Source organism: Lolium rigidum, chromosome 1, assembly GCF_022539505.1.
Source record: "Lolium rigidum isolate FL_2022 chromosome 1, APGP_CSIRO_Lrig_0.1, whole genome shotgun sequence".
In the NCBI taxonomy this organism is placed as follows: Eukaryota; Viridiplantae; Streptophyta; class Magnoliopsida; order Poales; family Poaceae; genus Lolium; species Lolium rigidum.
The window spans coordinates 272,029,348-272,043,027 of NC_061508.1; the positions used below are offsets into that span (position 1 = coordinate 272,029,348).

Consider the following 13,680-nt stretch of genomic DNA (forward strand, 5'->3'; position numbering starts at 1 on the left):
AGAAAACGATCACTTGTATGACATTAATTCTTGGAATACCAAGTTCATTAGATAAATGTCTTGGAATACAATTTTTCCACGGTAACGGTCGATTGATAGATGTGGCATTTCCAAAACAACCACAATTCTTTGATGACACTATGAAAATGATCAATTCCATGAATTTTTTTATATTTTTCTCAAAATCCAAAATCAGTGCGGCGATTTACTTCAATGCCTAGAGCCACCATAGATAGAAATGTGTATCATACACGGAATTATGTCTATATCATACATAGATAGAAATGTATCAACAAAATATAGATAAAAATATTTGCATTCATAGATAAAGTATGAAACAAATAATAGATACAAATATGTCTAATTTATAGAGTAAAATATATGCCCTCTATGAGACGAGTCTTCCCTGTCAGCTGACGAGGTCGAGGACTAAAAGGCGAGTAAGCTTGGTTCGGTGGACGTCCCTGACACACAGATAGGTCATACTCGTAACACGAAGCTGATCCTCTCGCATGATTCGTTCTTGCGGGACACTTCAAAAGTAATTCGGTCCCCTCAAGAGTACGTTTCTCTCGGTATCGTAGTTCTGTAACTTTACTAATGAACTCACAAGGTTATTTCAAAAATTTAATGGTCAATTAAGAGATATACCATTTACCAAATGATGACACTTCCATGGCGTTCTCAAAATATGAGAGTTATTTTGAATACATTCCCTAGAAAACGGTCACTTCCATGGCATTCTCAAAATATAAGAATCAGTTTGATCACGTTTTAAGAGTTCGGCGGGTGTGGCAGTGTGCAATACGATTTTTCCGAGTTAACGGTCAACTGAAAAACAAGCATTTCTGAAATAACCACACATGTTTGATGGCAACATGAAAACAATCACTTCGTGTATTTTTTCCCAAATTCCAAAACTATTTTGGCGATTTATTCCGATGTGTCAAGCAACCATAGATAGAAATGTGTCTCGTACGCAACATTATGTTTATGTCATACATAGGTAGCAATAAGTTTTAAGCAAACCTAGATAAAAATATGCTAGTTAATAATAAAAGTCTGAAACAAATCTAGATAGATATAAATATGTCTCACTTATAGAGTAAAGTATCAGTCTTGTCTATGAAGATGGGTCCTCCCTCTCTAGAAGGAACCCCCGGTCCGATGGAAGTCGGTGACACAAAGGAAGGCAATACACCTAACGACATCGCGGCTATCTCCAAAGATTTGTTCTTGCGGGATACCACAAATGAGGCATTCACTATCCTTAGGAATTGATGTCGGGACGTAGTTTGTTGCTTGTTTAATAAACTCGCAAGGTTATTTCATTAAGTTAACGATCAATTGACACACGTACCATTTCCGAAAGGATAACACTTGTTTGATGACATTACTTGGAAAATTATCACTTCCATGACAATCTTGGAATACGAAGGTCATTTGATAATATTTTAAGAATTTAGTTGTTGTGACACTGTGCAATACGATTTTGTCCGAGTTAACGGTGAATTGACAGTTGTGCCATTTCTGAAACAACCACAATTCCCTGTAAAGCAATCACTTCCATGACATTCTTGGAATAAAAAATCATTTTGATAACATTTTAACAATTTATTTTTTGTGTCACCGTGCAATCCATTTTTCCGAGTTAACAGGCAATTGAAAGACGTGGCATTTCCGAAAGACCGCCCATTACAATTAATATCGCAGAAATACCAATTACACACAGCCTCTGTAACAACGTCATGCCCTAATGGCATAAAGGATGCACATAGCCAAACAAAGAGATAAGAATTAGAAAAAAAATAAAAGTCTCACTACAGTGATCCATTTCTTGAAACAACAACAACGACACCACCAAGACAACATCAGAAGATCAGCTTCCAAGAAAGAAATAGTGCACAAACGTTGTCATCGACCGATCATAGATCATTAGGTTTTCACCCTGAAGAAAGTCCCCACTCTCAAAACAATGTCTTCAACAAGAACATTGTCAGTCACAACCAATTAAGGCCAGATCTTGTATTTTCACCCTGAAAGATAAGACTCTGAACTTCTCCTGTGCAGTCGCCCCCACATACATGTCGCTCTTTCAAGTCACGAAGCACCAAGCCAATTCCACATCACCAGCAAAATCCGACCACCCTTGCTATTCCACCGATATCGGCTTTCATTACCTTCTCCACCAGCACCATGGAAAGAAAACGAGCTCCATGATATTAACAGCCAGTAGAGCTTCGAAGCGCTCCCTCTGAAACCAAATGGTCAAATAAAACACATGGGTGTGCATGACCGAAACACCCAATCCAACAATCTTCAGGAATTATTCGCACAATGAATTTCGCCGACAGGACCTTCCGAAACACAACATTCTAGACTGACTGATGGGAACAAGCATCCAACAGATCTTCAACTTGGTGTGAGAGAAATCCGAGGACCGCCACCTTTATTCAGATCGGACCCCAACGGCGCCGACCATCCCGGGTCGGCCGAGGCAATGCCGGAGACACTGGGCGAAGAATACGAAGTCCGAAGAACCCAAGCCCTCGCCTGAGCAGCGCTGCAATCCAGTAGCCGGCCCTCCATCGTCGACATCCAAGACTGCGGAGAGGACAAGGATAGGACCGATCTGATTTGTGCCCAATCTAGCCCATCCCCCCTGCACGTCTGTCACCAGCACATCACACCGCCTGTGGCAACCACCACCGCCACCCCGACGCTAGGACTCCGCCCGAATCATTTTTCGCCATGGACGAGCCTCCCACCGCCGCCCCGGCAGCTCGTGCAGCCATCCCCTGGCAGCCACCGATCCCAGACCACCGTTTGGCGGCTGGGCCCACCACCACCGCGGTCGGGGCCGGCGGCAATGACGACGAGGTGGGCCGGGATAAATGGGTTGCTGGCGGCGCGCGAGATCGCCCCTGGAGCCGCCCTGGGGAGTGGCCTGAGGATAATATGTGATATCTGTTGATTGTACATGTCTAATTGTTGTGTGGCAAATGTGCAAATTTTTTTGGTGGAGCCGCACACACGGTCACCCGGTAAATAGCTCGTTCACACTCTTTGAGAGGAGTGGATTCTTTTTTTTTTTTTTTTTTGCGAATCAGGAGTTAATTCTCTTTTTTTTTTTACGAATCAGAAGTCGATTCTTTATGCTCCGCACTGATATGCCTTGCGGCGGGCCCTTTGTCGCTTTTCCCTGTCTCGTCTCTCGCCAGCACTAAAAAGCCGAAACCGAAACACGCAGGCCGCACCGCCACTGCCCGCCTTCCCTCCTCGGCTCCTCCCACCCCACCCCTTGCTCCGCAGCCGGCAGCCGGCACCAGCCAGCACGGCCGGAGGTCCCTCACGCGAGCAGACCGATGGATTTCCTGCTGACCATGCTCCCCGCGAGCGGCGGGGGCGCCGTGGCTGCGGCCGCCGCGGCCGTCGGCGGGCTGGCCGCGGCCGCCACGCTCGCCGGCAAGGCCGGCATCGTCGGGATTGGGCACAAGGAGCGCTCCAACGCGCCCCCAGGTGACGACCGTCTCACCTAGTCTCCTCGAAATGCACTCGTTCGATCGATCTTGCCATGTTCTTGTTATTGCTCTGCTTCCTTTTTGGATGCTGTGGTATTTCGGTTTCAGTCCCCTTTCAAACCACAGGTTCTCTCCTTTCCCCCCCTCTGTTTGGAGCCCACCATCGATTCGGACCTATCACACCGAATAACTCACCCTTTTCCAGATTTTATTCCTTTGGATTGAGAAGCCTCCTTCAGATTAATCGTGTTTCATTCCAGAGCATCCTAAGCTGGCGGAGTGTAAATGTTTTTTTTTTTTTTTTATGAAATCGCATCATCCTGATCAGCCATCGGCCTCAGATAAACCACGTTTTCCTTGCGGTCTTAGAGGCTGTCATGTAATCGTCTCCGATTTGTTCAGATACAGTACGTAGGTATATTTATTAGGGGAAAACGAACCTAATCCGATTTGGAAAGCAATTATGTAATATAGTTTTATAACTTTCTAAAACTATACCATACGTTGCAAGCCTGTACATTGTTTGAAGATAAAACTCAGATGTAACATTTCGAATGCTTTTACCGAATAGCGGTCTTGACAAATTATAGAGGCCTATGTACGTAATATCACCCCCTTCAAGTAAGTAATTGTACATTAGAATTAAAACTTTTCAAATCTTTACACGTGGTTTAGATGGATATCAGTTTGTTTCGAGCTGATATTTTCCCATGATGACCTATATTTAGATTGTGTGTGCGTGCTATTTTTTAATTCGGGAATAACCTTCGAATACTTAATAGTTTTTGTTTTGGTAAATTTCTGAATACCTCCTAGTTTATTTCTTATATATATAATTTTTACAAGTTTAGCCATAGTTCATTAGACATATAATGTACTGCGGATAAGAACATGCCGACATGAAGAATCACGCGACCACTTTTACTTCCCACTATTCTAAGCAGCTCCTTTTCTGTTGCAATCCAAGTCTATATCCCGTTTGGTCCCCATACATGGGCACGAGCAATCCGGTTGGCACTTTCACAAGGAAAAGTGCTTCATAAGCTCTCTAAAGGAAACCTAAACAAGTGACTGAAAGCAAAGCATTGAGATGTTACTGTCATAAAAAGATTGCTTCACTTATTTTTCTACATTCTTGTAGAACAGGTATAGGAAATATAGCTACACCCCTGAGCTGCTCACAGTTGTGACATGCCAGTAGCTTTCTTAGAATAACACAAGAAAAGTATACCGGAAGAAACAAATTAACATGTTTCTTCATTTCCACATGTATTTGTGCACGCACTTGACAGTCTTGAGTTTCCACGCGTAGTCCGATGGATAAATTTATGCCCTTTGTGGAACGACAGAAATTCCATCTTTCCTATGGAAATTGCAATAACATGAATTTCAGCTAAATTCATTTGGGTTTCTTGTGTTCCAACCTCCAAAAATGTCTGTGGAGTCTTTTTTTATCAAATATATACGTTAGAAAAACTACTAAGTTTATCTGGGGGGAAAGAATGAAATGGAATGCATCCCTTGCTACCTCTGTAACATGTTTGGTTTTCTCTCTTCTTAATGAAAGGCACAACTCCTGCGGTTGCTCTTAAAAAAAGACTGTCACAGTTTCTACAGCTTCCTACTACTTACTATCGGCCTAAAGGGTGTTGATTCTCGTATAGCAACTGCAAAAACAATGAGTCCAGATGTTCCTTTGTCTGTCACAGTAGATCTTCAAATCATGTTGATAGAACAATTCAGAAAATAGAAATTTGACAACTTATGTCCCCTGCTTTATGTCTGCACAATGCATGTTATGCATGTGAGCACAATTCAATTATTTAGTTTATATTAAGTTACAGGCAGCTACTGTGGATTTGAAAACAGGAACATTCTGAACATAACATGTTTTACCCCCATATATCGCAGTATAAATAAGTTGTATATCGCAAATATGATGGCTGGAATTTTCTTGATACACGCTGACCTATATGTGATCTGGGTTATTCTAGTGTTCACCAATTATCTCCTTTTGATAATCTGTGGTTATTTAAGTCTCCTAAGAAAGAACAATAAAAGCATTACCTCGTCTGACACCAAATGTTTAATTGTCATGTAGCTGTTCCCGGTTTACCGCTTATTGGAAATCTACACCAGTTGAAAGAAAAGAAGCCCCATAAGACCTTTGCAAAATGGTCCGAAATTTATGGGCCAATATACACAATAAAGACTGGGGCTTCATCTGTAGCTGTGCTCAACTCAGCAGAAGTAGCCAAGGAGGTAATGCCGAAATATTCATTTATCTTAAATTCACTTGACACTATTTTTGCTATTGTACTCCAGATATCTTTTTTTGCACATCTGGATTATTGTGGAAATTTAGCCTTTGTGTTCTGACTGATTTTTTTTTAATATTACCTAGTTCCTGTTTACTATGTATGCTTTTGTTGACATTATCATAGCAATTTTATCTATTAAGTTACAGTTTAATAATTCAAATCTAGCTAGAAGAGTTCTTTTTTCACCGTGAAATTTAAGCTTAACCTGATTGTTATTTCACCTATTTTTTTCTCATGTTGGAGATAAATAATGGATTCTAATGATTTCTCTCACAAATAAAAACCAATTAAAACATGTTACGAACTCATCTCTTTTCCGCAAAAATTACCCAACTAAGTTAAAAACTAGACCAGATTAATACACAAATTATGGATATAGTTCTTCCTGATATTGGCTGCGATGTAGAACAGAGTAATGACATCAGCATTGTCAGAAACTTTCATGTTTGAATATAAATTTACAAGAACATACATTATGTCCTATATTTGCAGGCAATGGTTGCGAAATTCTCATCCATATCTACTCGAAAGCTACCTAAAGCATTGTCAGTGCTGACTCGTGATAAAGCGATGGTTGCTACGAGTGACTACAATGACTTCCACAAAATGGTGAAGCGTTTAGTTATGGCTGGCATGTTGGGTTCTGCTGCTCAGGTACAAGTCTTAACATTTCCAAAATTACACAAATAGTTGCCGCCTCCTCTATAAGTTTACAGTTTCAATTTACTAATGTACCACAACAAAATCCTTGCAAAACATTTAGAAGCAATTTCGGGACACAAGAGACACGATGATGGATAACATGTTAAGCACTTTCCGTACACTGGTGACTGACGACCCACATTCTCCTCTAAACTTTAGAGAAGTATTCAAGGAAGAGCTGTTTCGCCTGTCCTTGATTCAGGTAAATCTACAAACATCATGATACGGTGTGCTCGTCCATACTGTCACCAGTATCATTTTCATGATTTGAACCAATCTTCAGATCATTTGTTTATTATTTGCAATACTGACAATGCATACTGCAATTTTAGAGCTTAGGCGAGGATGTGAATTCAGTCTATGTTGAGGAGTTTGGGAGGGAGATATCAAAGGAAGAAATCTACCAGATCACTGTGGTCGACATGATGATGTGCGCAATTGAGGTTGATTGGAGGGATTTCTTCCCATACCTCAGTTGGGTTCCAAACAAGAGCTTCGAAACAACAGTTGTTACCACAGAATCCAGGCGAACCACGGTGGTGCGAGCCTTGGTCAACCAGCAGAAGAAAAGAATTGAGCGCGGCGAGGTGGTCAGCTAAACATAGTTTGTAACTGTTTTATCTTGATCAGTTCTTGTCTGTGTTCATTTATCATCTTGACGAGATAAAATTGGTATATATGCAGGCAAAGGTATCCTATTTGGACTTTTTGGTAGCAGAGAACGTGCTGACAGACGAGCAATTGACGATGATGGTGTGGGAGGCAATCATCGAGGCTGCGGATACTACCTTGGTGACGTCAGAGTGGGCTATGTACGAGCTTGCCAAAAACCCAGAAATACAGGCAAGTTCCCTTCTCTCTCTCTACGGTGTGCATTTCTTGCCGGAACCAAACTGTTAACAGAAAATAGCTTTGGCACAACAGGACCGACTGTACCAGGAGATCCAGCAGGTGTGCGGCGACAATACGGTCACGGAGGATCACCTGCGTCAGCTGCCGTACCTTAACGCTGTGTTCCACGAGACGCTGCGGAATCATTCCCCGGTACCGCTTGTGCCTCCGAGGTTCGTCCATGAGGACACCAAGCTGGCTGGCTACGACGTCCCAGCCGGAACAGAGGTAACTGAACCCTACAATGGCATGGACATCGCTACATGAACACTCATAATGACAACATAAAAATGAAGTTTTGGCCGCTGCGCACACGGATTTCTGAAATAGCTGCTTAACTTATTTGTGATAGATGATCATCAACCTGTACGGGTGCAACATGAACAAGAATGACTGGGAGGATCCCGAGGCGTGGAGGCCGGAGAGGTTCCTGGACGGGAGGTTCGACGAGGCGGACTTGTTCAAGACCATGGCGTTCGGCGGCGGGAGGAGGGTCTGCGCTGGCGCCCTGCAGGCGTCGACCATCTCGTGCACCGCCATCGCACGCTTCGTGCAGGAGTTCGCGTGGAGGCTCAAGGAGGGCGACGAGGACAACGTTACCACCATCCAGCTCACCAGCTTCAAGCTCCACCCGCTGCACGTGCACATCTCGCCGAGAGCAGCAACCAAGTGAAGCGTTTGTTTGTTGTGGTTTGGTAATGGAGTGGTGAGTGAGAAGAAGTGAAGAACTGGTTGAACTCTTGAGAAGAATAGTAGTATCAAAGAATAGTATACTAGTCGTGGGTTTGAATGAGTACTAAATACTAAATAGTGTGAGAGCTGTTAATTTCCTTTGCTACTGGTCGTTGTCCTTGGGTAATTTCCTTGCAGGTTTTAGCAAAAGTAAGAGTTGCTGACTATCTTTGGTACGGAGGCGCGCGGAGAAACACGAGTGTTTGACAATGAACACGAGTGTTTGATAATGAATGATTACACGATGTGAAGATGCACTTCTGTTCCGGTGCTCCTTCCTTGACAAAACCGTGGGTGCATCAAAAAACAAGGAATCAAAAAACAAGGACCCTATAGATCTTCTCTAGAGGCTCATAAGGCCCGTGTTATCTTGCATGAGCAAATCCCGTATGTATGGCGTACTCATACCGTCACGTGCCTGCGTGATGCAATGTTTACCGAAAAGGCACCACATATAAAAAGTATAGATACCGTATTTATATGGACGGGTATACATGAATTGGATATGAGTTTTAGAGAACCCAACGTAGGAAAAAAAATCCAAATACGATTGAACCATTAACATACGATACCAATTTCCTTTGTCGCGCGAGATACTTTACTTGTCCGAGGTTTGATCATCGGTATCTCCATACCTAGTTCAACCTCGTTACCGATAAGTACTCTTTACTCGTACTGTGGTATGCCATCTCTTGTGACCTTGTCACATGCTTGCAAGCTAATTAGATGACATTCCACCGAGAGGCGCCAGACTATATCTATCCGTCATCGGGATGGACAAATCCCACTCTTGATCCATATGTCTCAATTCATACTTTCCGAATACTCAATCTCATCTTTATAACCACTCATTTACGCAGTGACGTTTGATGTAATCAAAGTACTCATCCGGTGTAAGTGATTTATCGTGATCTCATGGTCGAAGGACTAGGTAACTATGTATCGAAAGCTTATAGCAAGATGAACTTAATGACTTGATCTTATGCTACGCTTATTATGGATGTGTGTCCACTATATCATTCACCCAATGATATAAGCTTGTTATTAACAACATCCAATGTTCATGATCAGCAAACCATGATCATCTATTAATCAAGAAGCTAGTTTAACAAGACGCTTACTAGGGACTCTGGTTGTTTACACAACACACATGTATTAATGTTTCTGGTTAATACAATTATAGCATGGGGTGTAAACATTTATCATGAACACTAAGATATAACAATAACTACTTTATTATTGCCTCTCGGGCATATCTCCAACAAAGAATTCTATTTGAAATACAATTCAAATCATCTCCCAAACTCTAAGTTTCAAAAGAAGTCATGTCAAAATTCATCACACTCTCTTCGCCCTAACCCTAATAGCAATGAGAGAGAAACCTCTATCCTTCTTAGGTTTTAGACAATAAAGCGCAATTTTTTTCCTTTTTTGCGATGAAATGCACATCCCTTTTCTAGTTCTACCCTTCGTTAGCCCTATATTCTAGGATATTACAAACCAATCACCACCGCCACCGTATGCGCCAGTGTTGGGGGCGCAGTGGAGGGCGTGCAACAGCGCGGGGTCGACCTGCGGCGTCGATGGTGCACCGTTGAAGGAGGGAACAGTGTAGATCGGAGGGGCGCCATACTGAGGTGCCGCGAAGAACGCCTGGTGGGTTGCTGGTCTGGGCCCCAGGATGTCGGGGTGCGGGGCCCGAGGCACCGGCATGGTGTAGGCGTGGACGACGCCGGTCCAGGGATTGTGGCACGTGGTCCAGGGCAGCGATGGCGCAAACTACTGGGGAGGACGCGGGTTGGCAGGAGCGCCGGTGCGCTGACCTCTGTTGCCGCCACGACCGCGTCGACGCTGGCGGCCGCCGTTGCCGCCCGTGGTAGGAGGGGCCTGGTAAGCCGGCGGCTGGGGCGGATAGGAGGGAGGCAGAGCCGGGGTGTGGGGTGGGGGCGCTGTTGGCGAGGGCGCGGGCACACCACGGGGGAAGCCAGCGGCGAAGGCGGTGTGAACCGCACGAGCATGCAGATGTTGTAGCCACCGCTCCCCGTGACGAAGGTAGGCCATGACCTGCTCGTAGGTCGGCGTGGTGAGAAGCATGAGGTTGGCGGCGGCGTGGCTGAGATCCTCGCTGAGACCAGCCGCGAGCGTAGAGAGGAGGAGGGAGTCGGTGATCGGAAACTCCAAGTCGCGTAGCTCGTCGAAGAGGGTCTTGAGGCGCAGGCAGAAGGCGTCGAGGGAGAGATCGTTCTGGTGGAGGCCGAAGAACACCTTCTGGAGGAAGGTGATGCACTAGATCTTGTTGTCGGTGAATAGGCCGGTGATATTCTTCCACACATCACGCGCGGTGTCGCTGACATAGGCATCCCAAATGGGCCTGCCGAAGATAGTACCCGGGGTTTACTGAAGGCCCACTACCCGAAGAATAAGAAGATTCGGAAGCCCAAGATATTATTAAGGAAAGCTAGAGTTGTAATAGAAAGTCTTATTTGTAATTTTACGGGATGAGTTAGAACCCTTCCCGGACTTTGTAACTTGTACAGCACGAATCCCTCGGCTCCGCCTCCTATATAAGGGGGAGTCGAGGGACGCGGAAATCATCGAATTATTGTTTACAAACCCTAGTTTTCATAATCGTCGAGTACTTTTCGGCTGAAACCTTCGAGATCTACTTGCCCTCTACTTCCAACTAAACCCTAGCCTACAATCCATAGGCATTGACAAGTTGATACCTTGTCAATTGGCGCCGTCTGTGGGAACTAGAGGCGTAAGGATCCGATCTCGATGGCACGTTCAAGATCTTCGATATCATCAACTGCAAGCAACGCAATGGATCGAGGTAAACGGATCGCTCGCTGGTCCTGTCGATTTTGTTCCTCACCCACCCTCCCGTTTGGATGCATATGCGTATACGGCGGAGCCTATGGACATGACGTTCGGAAGGTTTCGCTTTCGCGTCGAGAAGGAAGGATCGTATCGTGTCGAAATTCCGATTTCGTCGGGATCGTCGGCGGTCGATTCCGATTTTTCAAGCTATACATCGTCAACCGAATCAGGAGAAGAAGAAACTTCGTCGTCACGCTACATCAGCATAAGGGCAAGAGAGAAACTCGCCAAGATCTTCAGCGACATGTCGTTTGAGTCATCTGCGGACTCATATATAAGCGATGGCTCAAGCAGTGTCCACAGTTACGACTTCATCGACAAATCTACTACAGTGGGCAAGGTCTTCACCAATCTCAACGATGGTGTCACCAAACCCAACATAGATCTGAACACAAAATATCATCAGATTTATGTCATTGGAGAGCCAAGCAATGACCAAGAGGAAACATCTGAGGCTTTCGACGATCTGGGAAATCCATACGTCGATCCCTCCGATCTGCGACGAGGCCTGGGCAATAAATACGTCGGGCCACAGCCGCGACACAGAGTTCGACTCCCGCAAGCAGCGTGGGATAGAGCCGCGAGAGCTATGGATGGATCAGAACCAATGGCCACCACAGCCACGCCAGAGGAATTACAAGCATATCAATATAGGCTCGCACGAGCTGCAAGAGAATTGGAAAAACGGCAGCTGAGTTAAACGAGAAGAAAGGAGGCGGCTTCGCATCCGAGCGGGAGAAGGGCAGAGTTGAGTCGACAATCTAGAACTTCGGGTGATAGCCACGGGGAAGCTCGGAACGAGCAAGATCAAGGTTACAACACATACCCGAAGCAGAAAGAGAGCACCTGGTCCAAAACCTCGACATGTCCTTTATGTCGATAGATACAAGAGGAAACATCATCCCTAAGACACCAGAGGCTGGGTATATGGCGACATATGCTTTTATCCTCGCATCTAAACCACCTCCAGGGGATCCAAGGGAAACACTTTACAACATGGCGATAGCAGGAGTTGGAGCCATGGGGACGGCGTTTGTATCAACACCTCCCGAAGGAACAGCAAGGCAAAATAGTCCACGACTCGCGGCGAGCAGCAGCAGCGGCTCCCGAAGGACCAAGTGGAGCAAGAGATACGGCAGCACAAGCAAGGGGGTCGACGGAGCGCGACAAAGCGAAGAGAACATCGGCGGTCCCAGAGTTAAACGACGAGGATATGTGCGGTTTGCCGTGCTTCACGAGGAGAGTGCGAAAAACTCGAGTACCTTCGGGATTCAAATTGCCTGATAATTTCAAAAAATTCGACGGCCTTCAAGATCCAGAAGATTGGCTATTTGATTATCTCGAGACGGTGAAACTCACAGGAGGAACCAGAGCAACAGCTATGCAAAGCATCCAGGTGCATTTGAGTGGAGCCGCATGGTCTTGGATAAAGAAACTCCCTCCAGGATCTATCGACAGGTTGGGAAAGCTTCGAGGACGTGTTCGTCAAGAACTTCAGGTCCACGTGCAAAAAACCTGCGTCGTTAGAGGAGTTGAGAGCATGTCGACAAAAGCCAGACGAGCCAATGAGAAAATATATCCAAAGGTGGAACATCATCAAAAACTCGGCGAGAAAATATATCCGACGAGAGAGCGATAGATGCGTTTGTCGCAGGAATCGGGCATGGAGATTTTGTCGAGGACTTGGGAAGGACCAACCCAAAGACGAGTATCCGCGTTAATAGAAATAGCAAACGAGATGGGCAGATGGAGAAGATGCTGTCCACAACAAACGGCACGAGTCGCCAGAGGAGGACCGTGGTTGAAATTATCAACCGAGGCGACGATTTCCTCGGCAGTACCCGAACTATGATGCTCCAGGACAAATTTCGGCAGGTTTTCGGGCAAACACAGGAGGAAACAACATAGATAATTATCAGAGAAGCAATGAGCAGCGAGGCGATAATAGAGACGATTCTCGAAACAACAGGCAAAATAGCGGGCCTAGGTTCCCGAGGCCTTTCGTGTCTCCTGAAGAGATGATGAATGGGCCGTGTCAGATGCACTTTTTCCTCGACAGCAACGGAAAAAGACAGTCAGGACATCTGCAGAAAGATTGTCGCAATTTCCAGGCAATGTTAAGGTGGGCAGAGCACGCTAACGCTCGGGCAGCACAGAGAAATCCTCGAGAACCCAGGAGCGAGATTCACTTGCCACCTCCTCCCGCGATTACGAGAAGATAATCGACATCAGCTCGGAATAGCGGCAGCACCTCCACCACCACCTTACGTTGATCCTAACTCCAACGGAGCGGTGTCGATGATTCAGAAGGGAAGGCCATCCAATAGAGCTCAGAAAGTAATCTCACCACAGGTGTTCATGGCAGAAAAAATGCCTCCACCAACAATCGAGTATCTTAATTGGTCAGGGCAAGATATTGGCTTCACCATAGCAGATCATCCGCAGCAAGTTCCTCGACCAGGGCAGTCAACACTTATCTTACCAGCAGTTATTGCGGGATTTGATGTCTCTCGAGTGTTCATAGATGGCGGCAGCAGCTTAAACCTTATGTATGCAGATACGTTGAGGAAGATGAACATATCCCTAGCAAACTTGAAGCCAACAGACACGAGGTTCCATGGTATCACACCGGA

At 45.3% G+C, this 13,680-nt stretch overlaps 1 protein-coding gene across 1 annotated transcript; it reads left to right on the forward strand.

The window, feature by feature from the left end:
• The first annotated feature begins 3,350 nt into the window (after positions 1–3,350).
• On the forward strand, positions 3,351–8,273 carry LOC124694330 (ent-kaurene oxidase 2-like). Its single transcript, XM_047227329.1, has 8 exons — positions 3,351–3,519; positions 5,623–5,783; positions 6,335–6,496; positions 6,606–6,746; positions 6,877–7,131; positions 7,229–7,387; positions 7,469–7,663; positions 7,788–8,273. Exons 1-8 carry the CDS (start codon positions 3,366–3,368, stop codon positions 8,106–8,108), a joined length of 1,548 nt encoding a protein of 515 aa, XP_047083285.1. The 5' UTR covers positions 3,351–3,365; the 3' UTR covers positions 8,109–8,273.
• Positions 8,274–13,680: the final 5,407 nt, after the last annotated feature.